The sequence below is a fragment of the Vulpes lagopus genome, chromosome 1, assembly GCF_018345385.1.
Source record: "Vulpes lagopus strain Blue_001 chromosome 1, ASM1834538v1, whole genome shotgun sequence".
Classification (NCBI taxonomy): Eukaryota; Metazoa; Chordata; class Mammalia; order Carnivora; family Canidae; genus Vulpes; species Vulpes lagopus.
In genome coordinates this window covers 158,398,153-158,421,901 of record NC_054824.1, presented here as the reverse complement: position 1 = coordinate 158,421,901, position 23,749 = coordinate 158,398,153, and the positions used below count along the sequence as shown (strand labels likewise).

General features: G+C 36.7%; 1 protein-coding gene and 1 pseudogene across 1 annotated transcript in view; both read right to left on the bottom strand.

Moving 5' to 3' along the window:
• Positions 1 to 375: 375 nt before the first annotated feature.
• Positions 376 to 23,749, bottom strand: part of MROH9 (maestro heat like repeat family member 9) — an 83,326-nt gene continuing 59,952 nt past the window's right edge. Inside the window, exons 13-21 of the mRNA XM_041749617.1 lie at positions 21,775 to 21,916; positions 19,183 to 19,355; positions 14,420 to 14,572; positions 14,202 to 14,318; positions 13,504 to 13,606; positions 8,220 to 8,282; positions 6,401 to 6,667; positions 6,126 to 6,248; positions 376 to 542 (exon numbers count right to left, since the gene is read on the bottom strand). Coding sequence (XP_041605551.1) covers positions 376 to 542; positions 6,126 to 6,248; positions 6,401 to 6,667; positions 8,220 to 8,282; positions 13,504 to 13,606; positions 14,202 to 14,318; positions 14,420 to 14,572; positions 19,183 to 19,355; positions 21,775 to 21,916 — 1,308 coding nt within the window. The remainder of the gene's footprint in view (positions 543 to 6,125; positions 6,249 to 6,400; positions 6,668 to 8,219; positions 8,283 to 13,503; positions 13,607 to 14,201; positions 14,319 to 14,419; positions 14,573 to 19,182; positions 19,356 to 21,774; positions 21,917 to 23,749) is intronic.
• On the bottom strand, positions 16,422 to 17,626 carry LOC121471912 (annotated as a pseudogene).

Genomic DNA, 23,749 nt, shown 5'->3' with positions numbered 1-23,749 from the left:
AGGTACAATAATTGTCCCCATTTTATAGAGGAGGAAGCTGAGACACAAAGGTGTCACCCACACAACTAGCAAGTGGTGGAGTCCAGGTTGCCTGATTCTAAAGTCTTCGCTCCTGATCACCGTGTTGGGACAACATGGAAGTGGTTGGAAGTGGTTCCTTATGACAGCAGCATACCTAAGCAGAGGAGGTTGGGACCTAATAAGGTTTGAGAAGTAAGCAGGGCTGGGAGAGGGAAGGTTTGCCAAGTTTAGGAGTTAGAATTTTATGCTGAGAACAACAGGGACTCACTGAAAACTTATTAGGAAAATGAGGTGTGTGGGTTTTCCCTGGCAAATCCTATAAGCAGAACAAGATTTCTAGTGATGAACCCCAAATCAATTAGATGCCAACTGAGGGCTTACAATATGGAGATGACTTCTGCTGTAGTAGGTCATCCAGCTGTTGATTCTCTTAGTGTCCACAGCCTGAAGAGGGGTTGGGGTGGTGGTAGGGGTGGACTGAAGAGAACATCTTTCCCAGATGAGAGACTTCCAGGAATAACCTATAAACTCAGAAATCCAAATTAGGGGTAATAGAGACATGGCCTTTACTGACCAATGATTTATATTTATACACAATATTTTATAAGGTGGCCATATATAATTAAAGCTTCATAATAATCCTGAGTTTGCTTAGAGAATATTAACCTATTTCACAGAAAGAGAATCTGAAATGAATTACTTACAGCATGGAGTTAGTAAGCAGAGAAGACAAGACTCAACCCCATGTCTCCTCAATTCAAGTGTAGGTTCTACTATTTTTCCAAGAGAAAGACATTGTGGTAGTGGTTCTCATTGATTGCTGAAAGGTTTTAGGACCACCATGATACTTCTTTGCCAAAAAATCTGTTCTTTACCAAATGTGCCTTCCTATCTACCCAATGACTATTGCAAGGTGTCACTGTCTCAAGACCTGGGTAGCTCAGTGGTTTAGCACCTGCCTTCCCCCCAGGGCATGATCCTGGAGTCCCCAGATCAAGTCCCACATCAGGCTTCCTGCATGGAACCTGCTTCTCCCTCTGCCTATGTCTCTGCCTCTCTCTGTGTCTTTCATGAATAAATAAATAAAATCTAAAAAAAAAGACTATGGACTTGATTCACAATTTATTAACTTTGCATCAATGTCTATTTGGATATTGCAAAGAAAGAAAAATACATTGGAAAGTAAACAAATTAATGTAAGTATATCAAACTTCTAATGTTTACTTTGTCAGATGTTTAGAATCCTGACTATGATGGTCTAAACAGTAACTATTGAGAATTTAGATGCTTTTTCTTTTTACAGGGAAATAGACTCTCTTCCCCTGCTACTCACCCTATTGTGGAAGGATAGGGCAATGGCAATATCTTATTAGAATCATGTATCTGGAAATGCTTAATTTATATCCTCATTCCCCAGTACAATGCTTGCTTGCACTAGACATTTAATGCTTATTTATAAATGATTGGTTCCTGTCTAACTAGTTTCTACTGTGCAATAAATTATAGATAAATTTTATGAGGTTTTTCTCCACGTGTCAGATACAGTGCTGGATGCTGGGATACAGAAATGTCTACATCCAATCTCCAGGATGAACTGTTACATTGGTTTATAGGACTATCTTCCCTCTAAATCCACCTGGATTCTTAAAAAACACTGGTGTCCAGGCCTCAGGCACAAGAATTCTGATGTAAATGGTCTACATTGAAGTCTTCTTGTTGTTATTTAAAAAAAATAATAAACAAAACAAAACAGTCCAAATGATTCTAGTAAAGAACCAGGGTTTATAATCAGTGGGAAAAATAGACAGAACATGAGAGACTCCTAACTCTGGGAAACGAACAAGGGGGTGGTGGAAAGGGAGGTGGGCAGGGAGTGGGGGTGACTGGGTGACGGACACTTGATGGGATGAGGGGGCACTTGATGGGATGAGCACTGGGTGTTATGCTATATGTTGGCAAATTGAACTCCAATAAGAAAAAACAGATCCATAAAAGGCAAATACAATGGTGTAATGATTAAGAACCCTGGGTCTGGAGTCCCTGAGGTCAAATACACTACCTACCTCTCTCCTAAGGTGGTGATGATTTACATAACATTTCTGAGACTCAGATTCCTTATGGGTAAAATGGAAGCAGTAATAATAGCCAACCATTAAGATATTTGGAAGAATAAATTTGGATTGTGCAAGTAAAGCACTTTGTACAGTGTCTGGCATATAGCAGTCAGTCAATTTTATAATCTATTATTATTACTTTGTTTGAAGAAAGTAGGCAGAGTGTGCTATGGGAACACATTGAGAGTTAGAGAAGAGATCTCAGTAGGAGGATATTTTCTTCCCTGACCAGGCACCACCATTATTTTGTTGTACAAAATAGAGGCCAGTTGCCATTTCTGGAATAGTGACCTCACTGGAGATTTCTTGCATCCTCTCAGCTAACATGGATATCAAAGCTAACAAGAGTGTATGGTAGTGCCTCGTCTGTACAATGGGGCAAAAATATCTCTTTCCCAGGGTTATTGTGAAGAAAAAATAAAATAATCATAACAAAGTGCCCATCACATAGCAGGTGTACAAAAAATGGTAGTCCACTTCTCTATACCAGTATATGGGCTACAACAATGTGCCTGGTCAAGCTCTGACTGACTCTACTCTTTCTTTTTTTTTTCTTTCAGGGCTGACTCTACTCTTAAGCATTATTACCAACATATGTTCCCACCTAGTATCAGAAAACCTGGTTATGTGTTTATTTATTAATTCAATCATTCATTCATCCATGTAATAAATATATATTAAATATTATTATGTGCCAAGCTCCCGTGGATACGGGCTGACCAAGTAGACATGATTCATGGCTTTAGAGAGCTTACATTTTAGCAAAGGGATCAGAGTGTAGGCAGCTAATCATAAAATAAATTACCTTTTCCATTAATTTGTTCCATAATTATCCTGATTATTATCCTAGTTAATTATCCAAGTTATTGTGGTTAGTGCTACAAAAGCATAGGGGGTTCTGTGGAACCCTCAAATTGATTTTGAGCTGGTGCTTGAAAGATGGGAGAGAACTGACTGGGTAATGAAGAAAGCACTGTGTTTCAGGCATAGGAAGAGCATGAGTGAAAGCCCTAATGCAGGGGTCATAAAGTGTTGAGAAGGCCAGTGGTTATGGAGAGCAGGGAGTGAGGGGTGAGTGCTTTAGCAACGTGGCCAATGATGCAAAGCTACATCCTGCATAGCATTAAAGGTCACGTTAACTATTCCCATGGAGAAGCCAAAAGATAGTGGGAATAACATAGACATATGACGACGGGAAACATGCTATTTATAACTACAACTGGTCCGCAAGAAAGTAGGATCTTTTTAAGATATTCCTTTATGTCTTCAGAACACATGGAAGATCAGGGTATCCAGGTTGGAGTTGGAAACTATGGAGAGTCAACTCACAAAACAAAGTGAAAAGAGCTCATAGTTCCTGGGGAATCAGGAGACTCTAGAGGGTAGAAGAGACAGGAGGGAGAAAGTGGAAAGAGAACCAGGAGGCTGCACAGTAGATTGAGAGTGAGGATGGGGGTGACCTGACAGATTTTAAAGAATTTGTCTAGGGATCCCTGGGTGGTGCAGCGGTTTAGCGCCTGCCTTTGGCCCAGGGCGTGGTCCTGGCCGACCTCGGATCGAATCCCACGTCGGGCTCCTGGGGCCTGGAGCCTGCTTCTCCCTCTGCCTGTGTCTCTGCCTCTCTCTCTCTCTCTCTGTATGACTATCATAAATAAATAAAAATTAAAAAAAAATTTGTCTAATATATAAATATCACAGGATAGCATATCTTTTACAGAAATTTCAAACCTCAAATTTCGTATAAATTTCATTATACTCATTGCTATATCTGTTTGTTTTTTGGAGTGGGGAGGGTTATATTTATTTTGTTTTGTTTTTTTTTTGTTTTTTTTTGTTTGTAGAAATCCAGGGATCTTAGTTTTCTATTTCTGCTCTGTCAGATTTAGCACAAACTTAGTGGCTTAAAACAATATCAACGTATTATCTTACAGTTTTGGGACTCACGTGTTCAAAAAGGGTTACATAGGGCCAAAATCAAGGTGTTGGTTGGATTGTGCTCCCTCTGGAGGCTCTAGAAGGAAATCCATTTCCCTTGCCTTTTTCAGCTTCTAGAGTTGCATTCTTTGTTTCCTGTTCCCTACCTCTATCTTCAAAGCGTGTTGAATCTCCAAAAATCTCTTTCCTCTCTGACCTCCTACCTTCCCTTATAAAGTCCTTATATATATATATATTCAGCCTCCTGGGTAATCCAGTATAATCTCTCCATCTCAGCATCCTTTAATTAATCATGTTTTTATAAAGTTCCTTTTGCCACGTCAGGTAACATACTCATAGATTCTGGGGATCAGGAATTGGAAACTTTAGGAAGGTTACTAGTAAGCCTATAACACTTAGGCATCCTGCTAGTTCAGAAGATGAGCAAGGAAATTTGCCCTGATTTTGAAAAGTGAGATCTGGAATATCTGAGTACTTTGAGGTAATATGGATTAAAGGGTAAATTAAAATTATCCATTCTTTCATTATTTTTTAATATTAAATAACACTCATTAATATCTGAACATTTTTATTGAAGCACAAGGATATGTCCTGTTAGCATTTCATTCATTTGGCATGTATTCATTAAGCATCCATTAGGTGTCAGGCACTGAAGTTCCAGAGTACATAACCAATGTTGTGTAAAAAGCAACATTTGCCTTTAAGATCCTTCAGTTACAGTTACGGGCAGCCTGGGTGGCTCAGTGGTTTAGCACCATCTTCAGCCCTGGTTGTGGTCCTAGAGACCTGGAATCGAATCGCACGTCAGGCTCCCTGCATGGAGCCTGCTTCTCCTCTTCCATTCTCTCTCTCTCTCTCTCTTTCTCTCTCTCTGTCTCTCATGAATAAATAAATGAAATTTTAAAAAGTACCTTCAATTTTGTGGAGCAGGAAAAGAAAAAATTAGTAATTTCACTATAGGCTGGTAAATACAATGAAAGCTACACAGAACATTAAGGCAAAAAATAGGAGCAACACTCACCTACTTGATCAAAAGCGTCTGGAAAATGCATCTCAGATACATGAGCCAAGGATCAACTAGAGAGGCAGAATCAGGGATTTGACTGCAAGCAATTGCAGCCTAAGTAGTATCTGCAAGGCTGTTGTCTTCACATTGGTGCTGGAGCTTGAAGTCTGTAGGGCGTGCAGTTGGTAAAGGAAGGGGAATGCAAAGAGGGGATAGGAGAGGCAGGATAGAGCCCACAATCTTGGAACTGTGTTAATCTCCTATGGCCTTTACCATTGATGGTGTTGATGATGTGCGCTTCTCATAGGAGAAGCTGGTATCCTTTGTCAACAGAACTAAAACTACTGGCTCAGAAGTCAGAGAAGCTAAAGGAGGACCCCAGGGCAGATGCAGTGGTTGCTGCCCTACACCAGCGAGGTGGGCCCGCAGAGAAGTGAAAACACACATGCAATACAAGTTGACGCATTTAAAAGGCACAACACTTGGATCATTGGGGGCTTTCATCTAACTACAAGTAATTTCCTGTGACCGGAGGAGTTGATGTTAGAGAGGGAGAGCAGGCTGAGAGGAGGTTATGATGAGAGGAGTGAAAGATGAGCCTAAGCCACAGGTCAAGCAAGATCACTGAGGACTTTCTGATGGGTCAGGGCAGTGTTAGACTAGATCCTGAGGGCAATGGGTCACCACTATGACAAGTTACCCAATTTTTATTTCAAAAAGTTTAAAGTGATTAGCACGGGATCATCTTCCCTTCAGGCCTCAGGACTCCCTGTTTTTGCCTTGCCCACCTGTGTCCATGACAAAGTCTCCAGTTTCCCCTCAACACTTTCCTTGCCTCAGTGACTCCACCTGGAATACATTTCCCTCCTCCTTCCATTCAAGTTCTATTTCTTCCTTTGTGAATACTACTCTAGGCAGTATTTGTCCCAGCAGGAGGGAAATAGCCACACTGTGTGTCACTAGACTGTGGACTGATAACAGGAACCTTGTTTATATTATCCAAATGTCCCCACTGCCTAGCATAGTACCGGTGTTCAATAGATGCTTACTGATTGGATCTAAATCCAAGTGCTTCTCATCAAACACTTTGCTCATATACTTTTCAATTTTATTAGTGGGTTTGATGAAGTAAGTCCTCTGATCACTGTCAAATATAGAAAGGCAATGGATTTCTATATTTGAATAGAGAATTCAGTGACAGGAAAGGCTTTTAGCACCCTTCAGAAAAGCATGTGCATATAGACTCAAGTTATCAAGAGGGAAAGGAAAATCATTTCTCTTCTGAAATATGCTTCAAGTCAGAGAATAACTTCTCATTCTTTACCAAATAAGTCATAATTCACATCTGGAAGGAGTTCCTTGTCATTCTTGGTTTCCTTAATCTTCAGAGGACTGTCTGCCAGGTTGTCAGGCCAGTTATAGTTATAAAGAGGCTTAATTTTTTTAATGTATGTAAGGCCAAATACTCTTTGGAAGATTTGTTTAAAATTTGAGGAGGTCAATTTATGGGATATTTCCTTAAAGACTCTGTAGGTAATTTCTGCTAACTCCCTGATCACAGGGTCTTCATCTCGAAGCACTGGGTCAATAGCTGTAAGAGCAGAAAGGTCTTTAGTTCAAGACATCTCTCTCCTGGTCTAGAAGCTCTAATCCTGTACAGCACTACAACCTTTCAGAGTTTCTCCTTCTCTTCTCTTGACCCCCCAATTTTCATTATTTTGACTAGAAGCATCCAGGAAGTTTTATCCACTATCCCCACCAGACCTCGATAAAAAAAACAAAACAAAACAAAACAAAACAACACAACACAAAACAAAACAGGAATACTCACAAAATATTTAACAAATACCTATCATGTGCTGAGTAAATATATATTATATCATATATATATTCATGAAGAGGTTCAATAGTGCTCATAATAATGAAAAAAAGTTGGAATCAGTCTCAATGTTCAGCAACAGGGAACCATGTAAAAATTAGGCATATCATAAAATGAAATAGCACACATGTTAACATGAACCCATGTGTCTTGGCATGAACATATATGAAGAAGTGAAAGAGTTATACAACACTTATGATAGTTAAAAAATAAACATCTAATAGCTTTTATTCTTTAAATATATCTGAGATAATAGATATACCAAAAGGCTAATATCATTCTATCCAGTTATGGGGCTTGCGGGAGTTATTTTCTTCTTAACAAAAAGAAGTAGAGAGAGGAAATCAGGACACATGTGGTAAAGAGAGAGGAAAAGGAGAAGGAAGTGAAGGAGGAGAGAAAGAAGAAAAAGATTGAGGAACATGGAGGCAGAATTTCCGTGCTTAGCGTTTGCAGGCAGTCAATAAGTATGTATCAAATAAACGTGTGAATGGGTGAGTTAGCAAGTGGAAAAGGAAAGAGGATAATGATGTGTCAGTGTAGGTTCATCAGTTGTAACAAACATGCCATGGTGGGGAGGTGTGTATGTGGGGGCAGAAGGCATCTGGGAAATCTGTGTACCTTCCTCTCAGTTTTGCTCTAAATCTAAACCTGCTCCAAAAAATAAAGTCTATGACACACACACAAAAAGGAAGGAAGGAAGGCTGCTACCATTTACTACCTCACTTGTCTGATCCTGGGGAGGATATAGAGGCTAAGAGAGAGATGCCAAAGATTCAGACATTTTGAGAGCAAACATTTTCCTTCTTTCATTCCCTCTGGTGCAAGTGTGCATTGCTGTCCTCTAAAATTCTCTGAGGGAAGGGACTTTGCTTTATTTGTTGCTATATGCTCCACAGCTGGAATAGTGCTGTCACATAGTAGATGCCAGAAAAATATTTGTTGGATAGGTGAATGAGTGAATAAATCTTCAACTCTGTAGTTTTTAAAGGTTCTAGGATCATAGTTAGGTCTCAAATAATGAGAGGGATAGTTAGATTTAAGTGCACACATATACAGAAAGGAAGGGAAGAAAGGAAAGGGAAAGGAACCAGGGAGGGAAAAGAAGAAAAGGTGCCCTCTAACCTAGTCCTTCCATTGATTCACCCTTACTCTCCTCTTCCCATCCCTCATACCATCACAGAACATATATGTGAACTGAATCACAAATAGTGAATTCACTTAGATTTATATATACAGATTTCACCATAACTTCAACACTTACCATCAAGCATGACTTCAATTTCTTCTCTGAGCAGTAAATGGCTGCCTAATTTTGTCAAGTACCCTGTGCACAAAGTAAAAATAAAGTTACCCCAAAATACATTATGAAAATGCCTCTATCTGGCTCCCTTTATAGCTTTCTCCAAAGCAAAGCATCTCTAGATTATCCTTAATACATCTTTCAGTGCTATCAAATAATTATTATTTAATGAAACTCTTTATTGGGATATATTTATGTGTATAAATGTGCACAAATCATAATTAGTCTAGTCTCTTGCCTGTTTTTATATTGAGTTGTCTTTTATTTATACATCTGTAGGCATTTTTATTCAGGATACTAATCATACTAATCTTTTTTTAATGTTACATGACATAAATATCTCCTTCTACTTTGGGGCTAAACTTTTCCATTTGTATTTTTTCTAATATATTATATATATTATATTAATATATATATATATAACAGAAGCTCTAATTTTAATGCAGTCCATTCACCATCTCTTTATTTAGGATTAGTGAATTTTGGAGTCTGGATAGGAAATCTTTGCTGTTTCAAGGTTATATTGATGTTCTACCTATATTTTCCTCTAGAAGCTTTATTGTTTTACCTTTTACTCATTGGGATTGTAGACTTGTAATTATGCTGCATAAAGTAGGAGTCAATATTTTTTATATACCTGTGTAATTAACCCAGTACCACTAAAAGAAAATCCATCCTTTCCCTACTGCTGTGCAGAGTCACTTATAAGTTGTGTGGGGGTCAGTGTTCTGGCTTCATTCTATCATCTTTGTCAATTTGATGAATGGAAACATTTCATCATTTCAATGTGCATCACTTTTTTGGATGAAGTTATGAAAATTTCACTTTTCTGAGCCAAATAATTTTTATCATGTTCAGCGTCCATATTTCTAACTAGTTGTCTTTTCTTATGATTGTATAGAATCTTTGGACAGGAAGAACCACCCTTCATTTGTGGTGTCATAAGTATTTCATCTCAGTTTGGTTTTTCACTCTGTTTATAGTGGTTTTGCCCTGTAGAAATATTTACTTTTTTCATAGATGGTCAATCTTTTCTTCTGGTTCCTAGATTTGACTTTTACCTTGGAAAGATCTACCCACTACATTATTTTTTAAAAAAGATTTTATTTGTTTATTCATGAGGGACACAGAGAGAGGCGGAGACATAGGCAGAGGGAGAAACAGGCTCTCTGTGAGTAGCCTGATATGGGACTGAATCCCAGGACCCTGGGATCACGATCTAAGCCAAAGGCAGATGCTCAATCACTGGGCCACCGAGGTACCCCTCACTGCATGATTACAATGCAAATTCTCCCATACTATTCTAATTTTGCTTGTCATTATTATGGTTTTATTTTCAACATTTGAGCCTTTGACTATCTTGAATTTATTTAAAGTAAGAAGTAAGATAGGAATAAAATAAATTTTTAAAATTCCAGATGGTTCACCAGGTGTCCCCAAGCTGTTTAAGGAATATTCTATATTTTCATCGTTGAAGCCAATGATTCATTTTAAAGTATTGCATGTTTTTATGGTTATTTCTGGATGGTATTTTGTTCTATTTGTTTTTCTATTCATTCCCTGTGATTTTAAGCACCGTAGCTATATTAATAACTGATACAGCTAGTCCTCTCTGTCTCTGTCTCTTTTTTTTTGTCAGAATTTACCAGATATTCTTGTGTGTTAAATTCTACATTAATTTTAGAATCAATATGTCACTTTTGAGAAAAGAAAGCCCTACTGATATTTATTTATTATTTATTTATTTATTTATTTATTTATTTATTTATTTATGATTTTATTTATTTGAGAGAGAGAGAGGGAGGAAGAGAGAGAGAGCACAGAGGGAGAAGGAGAAGCAGACTCCTTGCTGTGTAGGGATTTCCCCTGGCAGGGCTCAATCCCAGGAACCCTGAGATCAAGACCTGAGCTGAAGGCAGATGCTTAACCAACTGAGCCACCCAGGCACCCGCTATTGATATCTTAATTGGAATTTCATTCTGTGCATAGATTCCATGTACATTTTAAATTTTGATTCTTTCTTTCCCCAAAATATTTACACCTTTCTATTTATTCAATCTTATTCGTGTCTTTCAGTAGTATTTGCAAGTTTTTATTTCATAGAAATATTGTGTATATTTTAGTTTCTTTCTGAATCTCCCTTCCTTCCTTCAGTCTGTCCATATTTCTTCCTTCCTTGCTCATCTCCCTATCTCCCCCTGGGACGCTTTCTTTCTTGCCTTCTTTCCTTTCACCCCTCTTCCATTCCTTTCTTCTTCTTTCCTCTCTCTCCTTTTCTTTCTACTTAGGATTTTGTAGACACAAGTCTACTGTATTTTAGGGTTGAATACTGAAGATTTACTAATGACAGATTTACTATTTTGTGATTTATAGGTGACTTTTTTTGTCTTCCCAAAATGCTCATTCATTCATTATTGTGAAGTTCCATAACTTTATTAGGAAATGTCTTAAAGTTGTATTCTGTATAAAATGTTTCTTGAAAAATTATTTACCACTTCAGTGTATTTAATCAAGTCTTTTTTTATTTCTTAAATTATATTTGAATCCTTTTTCTGTTCTAATAATTTTTCTTCTTCCAGGATATCATTTATGCGTATTTGCATTTCTTTTTGTTTTAAAGATTTATTTATTCATGAGAGACACAGAGAGAGAGATAGAGGCAGGGACCTAGACAGAGGGAGAAGCAGGCTCCATGCAAGAAGCCCGATGTGGGACTCAATCCAGGGACTCCAGGATCATGCCCCGGGCTGAAGGCAGATGCTCAGCTGCTGAGCCACCCAGGCATCCCTATGCATTTCTTTTTAATTTAAATTCAAGTTAGCATATAATGTAGTGTTTCAGGAGTAGAATTTAATGATTCATCACTTATATATAAACACCCTGTGCTCATTACAAGTGCCCTCTTTAATGCCCATCACCCAGTTACTCCTTGCTCCCACCCATCTCCTCTCCAGCAACCCTCAGTTTGTTTCCTATACTTAAGAATCTCTTATGATTTGTCTTCCTCTCTGTTTTTATCTATTTTATTTTTCCTTCCCTTGCCTTATGTTCATCTGATTTGTTTCTTAAATTCCATGAGTGGAATTTCATTTTTATTTATTTTTTATTTTTTTGGAATTTCATTTTTAATACAAAAATCATAATCATATGATATTTGCCTTTATCTGACTTACTTTGCTTAGCATAATACACTCTAGTTCCATCCACATTGTTGTAAATAGCAAGATTTCATTCTTTTTGATCAGTAAGTAATATTCCATTGCATATATAAAAATATTTTATTATATATTTTACATATATATAGTGTATACTTTATTTTATATATTTTATACATACTTTATTTTATATATATTATATATATAATATATATATATACACATATATATAAAATCTTTATCCATTCATCAATTGATGGACATTTGGGCTCTTTCCGTAATTTGACTATTGTTGATAGTGCTGATATAAACATTGGGATTCATGTGCCCTTTGGATCACCATTTTTGTATCCTTTGGATAAATACCCCATAGTGCAATTGCTGTGTCATAGGGTAGTTCAGTTTTTAACTTTTTGAGTAACCTCCATATTGTTTTTCAGAGTAGCTGCATCATTTTGCATTCCCACCAACAGTACAAAAGAATTCCCTTTTTTCCACATCCTGTTGTTTCCTGAGTTGTTAGTTTTAGCCATTCTGACAGGTGTGAGGGGGTATCACATTATGGTTTTTATTTGTATTTCCCTCATGATGACTCATGTCTTTTATTTATCTTCCATATCTTTTACTGTCCCTTAATTTTTCAAACTGTTTTTTGCTGGTTTTCATTCCCTTTGCTAGCATTTCTCAGCTCTGTACCCCTTGTCTTTTACTAGGTTATCAACAATATATATTTTCTCTTTTGCTGGTCATAGTGTACTTTTTAACAATGCTTACATATTTTTTTTTATACTTCCCCTCATACTTGGAAAGCTTATTTTTCCTGAGCTACCATTATCCCATCATATATTTGTGTGTGTTTGTAACTATATCTTAGATCTTTATATAAAAAAATTTTTGGATTCATGGAAATATACATTAGGATTTTTGTCTGATCTGTAGAAACATTTTCTAAACTTTCTTTTTTCTTTTTTCCTCCACTTCCCCCCTGAAAATATCTCTGTAGAAAGAAAATGCTTTTTTTTTTCTTTATGACAAACAGAGAGAGAGAGAGAGAAAGGCAGAGTCACAAGCAGAGGGAGAAGCAGGCTCCATGCAGGGAGCCTGACAAGGGACTCGATCCCAGGTCTCCAGGATCACACCCCTGGCTGAAGGTGGTGCCAAACCACTGGGCCACCAGGATTGCCCAGATAATGCTTTTTTAAATTACTTATTTTTGGGTCTTGCAATATTATAGACAGAGGAGTGTTTGTTGAAAGTTCAGGGTAGGATCCAGGAGATCAGGAACTCTTTCTGGTTTGAAATAAAGCTCTTATGACACAGGGTTTTCTGTATGTTGTGTTCCCTTACTTCTCTAAGATCAACATAGATGAGGAGCTGTAGTGATGATCATAGTTTAGTTTGTCTTCTACCTTGACTGACAGACTCCTCTCCATAATACAACATGACTGTATTTCCTCAGTTCTTGGTGGCCCTGCCACTCCATAATGCCAAGTAGGGTCAAGGAAAGGGTCACTATCAAATTGGGAATCACTTCCTGTAATTCCAAATAAAGGTTTATTAATTTTGATCTTTATGGTGAGAATCTAATGGGAAAAAACGTTCTGGTCAGGTTTGCTCAAGATCAAAAATTTTAGTTGTCTTCTGTTGGAATAATCCTGCATTTCCCTTCCCCACAACATTTTAAAAAACTGTTGGATTTGTTAGCATTTCCTCAAGTGTTGTAGTTTGTGGTTACAGACATCCATATTTTATTAAAGATGGTATTTGTATTTTTCATATTCTTATTTTTGGGGTAGTGATTTTTAAGCAGTGAAGGGAGATAATTAGTAATAGCTTGCCACTATCTTAAAATTTGAGATTCATCCTGTTAGATACACTTTGTATAATAATTTTATCACATAGCAATACTCACTGCATTATAAAATAGAACTTTGTTCTAATCACATGCATTAACTTCTATTCATAGATATCATCATGGTAGGTGCTGTCCATCATAAAGAAAATTTATATTTTTTAAGAAAGACTTTCAGCTGCTACCCCATTCTGTACCTTTTAAGGAAATTAGACAATGAGAATTGAATTTTCCTTACCTATTAAAATAACTGATGCTCTTCTCAGATATATTCGGGAGCTTCTCAGGAATCCCAAGGTATCAGATATCAAATTTGTAATGTAGCTTTCATGAGAAATAAGCTGAGAATAAAATGAGAGAAAATACAAATAAAATGAGGGAAAATGAGGGAATTATTGGAAAACGCACATTTGCTCCCTCTGGAGAAGCTTCCAGAAAAAAGAGCTTGGTTGCTTATACCAAATCAGGACCAATTTAAAACTAGGGGATAGAAATTTCTTTACTTTTTTGTTTGTTGATGTTATTCAGTTGATTATATGATTCCCAAGCCCAACTTTGTGTTTCCAACCTTTATTTAGCATTCCTCCATTCCCACTTGTCTATCACTGCAGTTCATACTAGTTTTCAGAAATGGTGGCAAAGTAATCCCAGTTTTGCTTTTGGTGATCTGAAATGCTGTTCCTATCTTTATAAGCATCCATACATCAAAGCAGGTGAGTTGTAGAAAGAAAATTAGAAATGATCAATGTCAGAGAAGAGGAAGTAGAAAATTTAATTTTTTCTGGTCTTAAGCCCTAACTGTAATTACTCACATGTTATCTTCACAGTCTTTTTCTGGGATCCACTCTTGTCCCTGCCAAACCTTTCATCCCTTGGAATCTCCTTTAGAACTATTTCTGTAACTCTTATGGTAGTAAGCACTATGGGGTTACTTACGAGATTGTTACAGATGTTGAGCACCACCAGCTCAAAATAGCAATGTTTGTCCTTGAGCAAATACAATGTTGACCAATGTAATTCTGAGGCACAGATTTTCAATGTGTATTTACATGCCTGTGAAGTAAAAAAAGATAACTGAGGATCTGTCCATCTGATGTTACATAAAACACTGCAGTTTTCTGCAAAACTAAGACAAACAAGATTTCAGGACTCACTTTAGCTACTCTTATATCTGTGTCCTCCAAAAACAGGATCAGAGGCACCAAGCCTCCAGGAACCATATTATTCAGTATCCATGGGTACTGACTCATATCCTTGAGTAATTCACCAAAGTGGTAAATGGCCATACTCCGAATGCCTCCATTACTCTAGAATATGCACACAGAAAAAGGCTTCATTGGAAGATATCATGAGTTTTTTTCTTTATACAGTGGGAAATCTGTATCTCATTTTTGTGTATATGTTTAAATATATTTACATGTATATATATATATATTCCATGTAGATATATGTACATACATATATATAATTATTATTATCATCTATTTTTATAAAAGATTCACCTTGGTCTAAGCAGTCAGCTCCTTATTAAAAAAATAAAGATGTGCTTACCAAAATTCAGAATGTGTTATAAAAATTCCCTGTGAACAGTGTTTCTTAAATTTAAGAAGGCAGTATTTAATAATGTCCTAAAAATATAAACTGGGATAATCCATATATCTTGGAAGTAATTTCTATAAAGGTACTTAAAGTATGGTAATATGGTGTATTTGAATACTGGAGGTCTTTGCAGACTGCCATTGAATACCAATGGGAGCTCTTTACATACTGGCATAGAACCAGGTTTCTAAGAGCTTGCTTATGTCAGATAGGAAAGTTATGGGATTATAAAGAGCTAGAAGAGAAAAACTGGAAGTTAGAGATTAATTTTTTAAAATATAATACCACTTTTTAGTTTTTAGGAAATGTTCATGGGTTCATTAAATTTTTTCCCTTTTTGTTCTCAGGAATATATCAGACATATTCCCAACAAAATACAAATGGCTAATATACTTTCTTATGTCCCCTGGGAAGGGACATAGGAAAGTATATCAAAGTGGATCAAAGTGAAAACCTAAAGCAGTCATCATCAAATCACGTCCTAGGCACTGGAAAGCTGATGCAAATGAGCAAAGCTGGCATTTAAACAAAGCATGGAAATGAGGGAGGCTAAGACAAAGGAAAGCTCTGACCTCTCTCAGAGAAGGCACCCAGTTCCTGCAGATTGTTGCCAAGTAGGTTTGTGGGCTCCAATATTCTCAAACCTTCTGGACTTTCATTTACAATTCAGATTTCTGTGAGAAATCTTTCAGTTTAAAAATCTTGGACTTATATTATTTGAGAGTCAAACTTATGACACCTGCAAGATGCATTCATCTGTGAGCTGTTTGTATCATTGGGCTACAGTAAGATATGCTAACCATCGAAAGCCTATCTGGACTAGTGGAAAGAGCTTTAAAGTGCCCCACACCTGCTGAAATCCCAGTTTCATCCCTCAAAGATTGAGTTAAGCTTGAGCAAGTTATTATTTTTCTTTTCTTTTTAATTTTTTCTCATTTGCAATTTTATTATTTAAGATTCTATTTATTTATTTATTCATGAGAGACACACACACACACAGAGGCAGAGACATAGTAGAGAGAGAAGCAGGCTCCATGCAGGGAGCCTGATGTGGGACTCCATTCTGGGACTCCAGGATCACAACCTGAGTCTAAGGTAGACGCTCAACCACTGAGCCACCCAGGCATCCCCTCATTTGCAATTTTAATCAAAGTAATGATATGAATCGCAATATTCATAGTATTTTCATTTCTTTCTTATAAGCACCACATTTTAATATCTAAGTCATCTTTTTGGTAAATATTAAGAACTTTCCTCCAGAACAAAACAATGATATTAATTCCTCCAAACAATCAAATTTGAAGTCTACCAAAACAAAAACAAAAAACACTTCCTCATACAAAAAAAAGTATTGAAAAGCACATTCTAGGAGTTCAGTGCAAATATTTAATTAAATAATAATTAAAATAAAAAAATAAATAAACAAATAAATAATTTTAAAAAAAGGAAAATTTGAAGGAATTCACAATCAATTGCCTGACTCATTTTGATGTCATGTACAGCATTTGAAGGTCTGGAAGGCTGTTTGTAGCACACATAATTCAGGAATACTGGTCTTTAAGGTTTAGCTTTCTTCCAAACAGTGTAAAATACCCACAAGTCTAAGTTTGAAGTAACATATAGGAACTCCTTAGAGAATTTCACAGGACAATACAGATGCCTGCTCTGTTCTTCATAGAGTGGCAGGGCATCCCTCAAACTGACAGCCTCTGTAAAATATTTCCCATCTTGTTTCAGTACTTTCACTGAGAGGTCAAGTATCAGTCTGAGAAACTGTGGGATCTTCTTCTGAAGATATGGGGATTGGAACGGTTGTCAAATCATTAATCACATAGTCAAACTCTCTCCCTTCTTTGGTTTATCTCTTGGATACTGGAATACAGTTTTCTATTAGAATCTAAGAGAAATCTCCTTTAAGATTGTGTAAGACATCACCACGTTTTTTTTTTTCCATTTGTTTTTATTGAAGTTCGATTTCCCAACATATGGTATAACAACCAGTGCTTATCCCATCAAGTGCCCACCTCATTGCCCATCACCCAGTTACCCCAAAGCCCTGCCAACCTCTCCTTCCTCAACCCTTTGTTCCTTTCCCAGTTAGGAGTCTCCCATGGTTTGTCTCCCTCTCTAATTTTTCCCACTCATGTACTTCTTACATTGATCCTTCTGAGCAATCTCTACCATAGTGACCATCTTTGGTTTTGGTTTGACTATTTCATCTAATATGCCCCATTTCTGCCCCCCGGGAATCAGTGCCTCTTTGCCACTTTAGTCTTTTCCTACTGCCCAGATGGCCTGGGTATACCCAAATCACTCTCTGCCAGAGTAACATTGCTAAGGATGAGGAGATTTCCAAATTGCTTCAATTGTAGGATTTTAATGTTGTCATAAGGTGATTCTCCATCATACACCACTTCATCTATGCCTTACTCAACCAGGTGACCATCAGCGGTGGGCCAGAATCTCTAGATCGCTGCTCCTCGAACCACTTCACCCGTCCACTACTGTCTTGACTCAATTCTTTCATTCTTTCTTCTGTGTTTTCAAAAGACTTGGTGATAACTCTGAAAGTCTGACAGTATCAATCCATGTAGGTAAATTCTCAAATTAGTAAAGCTGCCATTTTTGTTTATGTAGGTCTCTAAATAACTGTGGTCTTGCCAGGTGTGTACTGACTCCGTCATCCCTCACTCCTGGAAAATGTACTGGCGGCCTTTTGGAATGGTTTCAGCATCAGCTTTAGTGTAGAGCTTGAAGTCCATCGTGTATGCGGTGCTAGTGCTCTAGGGTGGCAAAGTCCTTTGTGGTGCCTGAGGGAGGCCGCTGCCAGAGACTGGAGGCTGCATGTCTACCATTTGTTTTTCTTTTCATATGAAAAAAACACAGTATTATAGTTTCATTAATATCCTAATATTTTTCAAACACTCTACCTCCAAGGAATGACTTAAGGTAAATTGATATTTGGTAATTTTCTCTTCTCTCTGATTTTGTTTCTTTTCATTTGGTGTGGTTTGATTATTTATTGAGTTTAGTTTATGTTTTTTCCCCCTAAATGATTTCCTTTTGAAAATAATTTTTTACATGGATATTCTAACTACTTCTTAGCTGTATGAACTTGGCCAAATATTCACTTCTCTTTGCTTCATTTTCTTTGTATGTAAACTGGATGATAGTAATAGACTTGTTTAGAGAATTATGTGAGATAGTGCATGTAAGTCCCTTAGAATAGTGACTAGTCCTTAGTCAATGCTCAATAAATCCAGCCACCATTATTATTACTATTATCATTACATCCTTTTGAAAATAATTCTTACCATTAAATTCTTTCTTTCTATAGCTTAATAATATTGTGCCCCTCTTCAATGAATTCTGAATAATTAAGTACCTACAACTTTGGGGAAAATAATTTGGCATAAAATAATTCTCTGATTCACAAACAATTCACTATAGAATTCTTTACAAATAAATATTCCTGGGCAGCCCCAGTGGCTTAGCAGTTTAGTGCCACCTTTAGCCCAGGGTGTGATCCTGGAGTCTCAGCATCAAGTCCCTCGTCAGGCTCCCTGCATGCAGCCTGCTTCTCCCTCTGCCTGTGTCTCTGCCTCTCTCTCTCTCTCTCTCTGTCTCTCATGAATAAATGAATAAAATCCTTTAAAAAAATAAATAAATATTCCATATGGCATACCAAAGTGTCTTTGCTTATTAAAATATGTTACTATCAGCCAACATTTCTGGAATACATTCACCATATAAAACATGTTTTCAAAATCCACAACGTTTTGATGAAAGACCTTTTAATTCGAGTTTTATAGGATAATAGCAAACACTTTGGGGGCATTACACAAGTCATCTCTAATGCCCATAATATACCTGCTACTCTCTCTGTTTTATAGGTGGGAAGACTGAAGCAGTAAGAAACTGAATCACTTGCTTTAGATTTTGCAGCTAGGAGGAGCCAGAATAGGGATTTGAACCCAGGCAGTCCAGATCTAGGGTTAGGTAAGATTTAGCCCCTAAGCTACAATTCCTCTTTCATCCAAAGACAGAGGCTACTCTTTGATTCTCCTTTCTCATGGACAAACTTTTCTAGGTTCTCAGAGAATAGTTATGTGTGTGTGTGTGTGTGTGTGCATATGTGTATAACTATGTAGACAGCACTTATTTGACTAATATTGCCTCTGGAGAAGAAATGGTAGCTCTGAACAAAATAACTATCCTCTGTTGATTTATTATGAAATGTAGTTATCATTGCTTCAGCTGGGGCTTCAGATTAACTATAAAACTTAATAATTTTACATATCTAATTGTAGTAACTCACATGATCCATCAGAGGATAGTAGCTGGAAGCAATTCTAGTAGACAAAGAGGAATAGGTAACCTTGTTCAGTTTTCCTAAAAGTTTTCGAAGGGTGAGTAAGGCCCAAATTATAACAGTCTTGTCTTTTGAAAGGAAGGCATCTAAGATGGATATTAATAAGCTGCAGACATTTTCTACCTATATATAAAAGAGGAAAATAGTTGGATTTTGGAATGAGGAAACTTGAGGTAGCAGTTGGCACACACACGTCTGAGTTTGGGCAGCGTGCAGTTTTGTGCTCGGCTTCTCTCTCAGAAATCAATTGTCAAGAATTTTGTAAGCTGATTGTTAGAACAGACTTACTTATAGAGAACAAACCGATGGCTGCCAGAGGGGAGGTGGGTGAAACAGGTGAAGGGGATTAAGAGTTTGCTTATCTTGAGGAGCTTTGAGGAATATATAGAATATATAGAATTGTTGAGTCACTACATAGTATGCCTGAAACTAATATAACACTGTAGGTTAACTACACTGGAGTTAAAATGAAAAAGTCACCATTAAAAATAAGTTTTAGAAGCCTAGAAAGAAATAAAACAAAGTAATAAATATTCGAAACTTGTCAGTTCCCATTTCTCCTGCTCCATTTTACTCTTATATACCCTTGTGGTTATTTACATGTATTATATCTGTATTGCAAGAATATTACATGGTAATACACTACCATGCATCCCCAGTTCTATGTTTAATGATGTCCCTTTGATAGCTTGAAACCAGCCATGATGAGAATACACCAGAGCAATTAGTATTATTTCCAGACAGCTAGGTGTTAAGCATTCACCAGCACACCACAAGCAGTATAATCTCTAAACCAGGTGTTGGTGACTTGTGTGAACTTGAGAGCCAGGTCATGGCAGTCAATTGCAGATCAGAGACAACAGAATATAAAGCAAGGTGAAAAGGAGACACCACAGAAGAGAAAAAAAGAATGGAAAGAAAAGAAGTAAAAGAAATAAACAAATACTGTTTGCCAAAATAATAGCCAGAGGCCTTCTGTCTGGCTGAAAATTTGTTTTTACCAATAGATAGTATGTGACCTCAACCCAGATCACTGTTGCTCTTTTACTCTCCTAAGTAAACTTGACACAGAATCTTCTTTCAGTTGTTAATAACATTGGGAAGAACACTAGACAATGCAATAAATAACTTTTATTACTAAAAGAATGTACACTGACTTCTGTGATTTATTTAAAGCAAGCGGACAATGACTCATTTCATTCTAAATGCAAAATGGGTGCCCAGTGACAGGCTTTGAGCTTTCAGAAACAATGCTTAATAGATAAACAAGGATTTATTATTAAATTTATTATTAATCCAACAATGATTTATAGAATCAGCATAACTCCATTATGTAAATTATGCTGGGACAGGTGAAATAGGTGACGGGGATTAAGGAGGGCACTAGTGATGAGCATGTGTGATGTATGAAAGTGTTGAATCACTAAATTAGTTTCACCTGAAACTAATATTACACTGTATGCTAATTAATTGGACTTTAAATAAAAGCTTTTAAAAAAAGAATTTATAAGAGAATTATAAAACATGCTTAGATTCAGTCTTCTTGGAAGTCAAGAAGTATTCACATGACTCACTAGGCAAGAGAGTAAGAGAGTGGTTCTCAAGTTTGGACTATTAGAATCACCTGGAGGATTTTCAAAAACATAAGTTGGTGGGCCCCATCTCCATGATTTCTGATTCCACAGACCTGGGGTAGGGTCTGACAATTTATATTTCTAGCAAGTTTCTGGGAGATGCTAATACTGCTGGTTCAAGTATCATAGATAGAGAACTATTGATCTAAAGTATTGTATAAAAAAATGCTCATAGTGGGTGTGGCTCTGAGAAAGATGGGATTGCCAAATCAGAATATTCAGCAGAATTTGACTTGAGCTGATAAAGGAGACAAATGTGAATATGTTTGAGCAGAGGAGGAACATGCTGTGAGTGGAAGAAAAAGCTTGAGCAAGTGCTCTGGGATAGGAATTAATGTGTCAGATGTGTATGTTGGAGGGGAAATTAACTTATGTGTGTTGTTTAGACTCTAAACAGAGTTTGTGTAGGGCAATGGTGGTCCGTTCCAGGGGCAATGAATGATTTTCTAGGAAGAATATAAACACACAGTGATTAATCTACTGAATCTACTTACCACACCTTTCATTCAACCAGTTTTCTTTCTCTTTTTTTTTTAAGATTTTATTTATTTATTCATGAGAATACACAGAGAGGAGAGACAGAGAGAGAGAGAGAGAGAGAGAGAGAGAGAGAGAGAGAGGCAGAGACACAGGCAGAGGAAGAAGCAGGCTCCATGAAGGGGGCCTGACATGGGACTCGATCCCAGTCTCCAGGATCACGCCCTGGGCTGAAGGCGGCGCTAAACCGCTGAGCCACCTGGACTGCCCTTCAACCAGTTTTTTTATTGATAAAACATCAGGATTTGTAATTGTTTTAGCCTTAGAGAAAATGAGAAATATCAATGTTTTAACAGTAAGGATCTTGAGCACTATCAAATCTCAGATTGCCTTTGATGGTGATGGCATTCACAAATCACACACTCACGTGCCTTATTGATAACTGGTGCCATACTGGCAATTTTCTGAAGGCTCAGCTTGCTAACTGCAGGATTGGGATCATTGACCCAGTTTCTGAAGAGAACCAAAAATTCTTCTGGGAGTGGGTCTTTGAAGAAGTTACTCAGAAGCTGAAAGAAGAGAGTCAATATGTTTATAAGCAGAGCAAAGGCCAATGCACAATTTCTGCTTCAGTCATAAAAATTATATGTATCATACCCATATTTCCTGTATTCTCTGGAAGGAGAAGTAGCAGTCATAATAGGAAATACATGCATATATATCTGTATATATCTACAGTTGACCCTTGAACAACACAAGGTTTGAACTGCATGGGTCCACTTATATGAGGATATTTTATACCACAATATTGTAAATGTATTACTCTTCCTCTGATTTTTTAAAGTAACATTTTCTTTTCTCTAGCTTACTTTGTTGTAAGAATACAATATATAATACATATAACATACAGAATATGTGTTGTTTATGTTGTTAGTAGTTAGGCTTTTGGGGAGTTGAAAGTTATATGAGGATTTTTGATGGCATGGGAGTCAGTACCCCAACTCCTATTGTTAGCAGTTAAGTATATACTTAAAAATTGTTTTTTTCTCTCCATTGCTGGAAACTTAGTGACTCAATTTAAATTACCTCCTTCTCTCATAGTATAGTTGGGTGGGTGAGTTCCTTGGCAGTGAATGTTTATGTACTAGAAGGCTATCCCTACTATGGGCCAGGCATTATGCTAGTAAATGGGAATATAGTAGTAAGCAAAACAGTCCCAATCCATAATCTTGTGGGGTTTATAGACTAGCAAGAAAGACTGATACTATACAATGATTCTATACTATACTAATGAAAAGAGAGTTGCTAATTGTGATTGGTACTAGGCAGGGCAGATGGGCCATGATGTGGAGGCCAGGTTATGGAGTTTTAGTCTTTCACAGCTAATACTCAAAATGAAGATGTGATTACTATGAGCTTTTTATGAATCTAGTAACTAGCAGCCAAAATATACATATTTTTAAAATGTCTTAGAAACACAAGCGAAAGTTTTATAAAAAAAAAGGTTTCAATAATTTAAAATATCATGAAGACAGAACAAGTACATAGAAAAATAGAGAGCAAGGAAGCAAAAGTGAGAGGGGAGGACAGATCATATATCCTTTTCAACATTCCAAACAACTTTCACAAAAATTAATCAGTAAGTTCCCTAAAGTTATCTTTAGAGAAGATCATAAAAAGATTTTTTGAAATAAAAAAAAGATTTTGATCAAAGATAAAAAATCAATATCTTCCCCAAAGCAAATAATTTAAAAAGCACCTTTAAAAAATCATGGTGTTGGGAAGCCCGAGTAGCTTAGTGGTTTAGCACCGCCTTCAGCCCAGGATGTGATCCTGGAGTTCTGGGATTGAGTCCCGCATTGGGTTCCCTGCATGGAGCCTGCTTCTCCCTCTGCCTCTCTCTCTCTGTGTGTCTCTCATGAATAAATAAATGAAATCTTTAAAAAAAAATCATGGTGTATATAATAAAAGAAGAAATGAAAAAGAAAATTTAAGTGGAAAAAGGAAAGTCTATAAGCCCTAACTTAAGAGAATTCTCCTCTGTTTTGTAGATCAAAATTATAAATCACAGAGGAAATCAAACATACAAAAAAATTACTGCAGAACAATAAAAATAAAATAGATGTTTACACTTTGGTTAGAAGTAAATGCATAACTTGACTTTATTTAAAAGTAAATGTTAAAAATGAATAAATTATTTATTTCCTGAAATTGCAAGAAATAAAACATCATAAGAAATGAGATCATGTTAAAGAAAATTGGTATAAAAAACAATAAAAGTAGAAACAGAGGTTATGGACTTGGGAAACAGAAAAACCATGGAATTTATAAGTCTAATGCCTGTGCTTAGAAAAAGAAAAGCATGCAAATAGACCAATTTTGATCAACATGATACAAAAAAG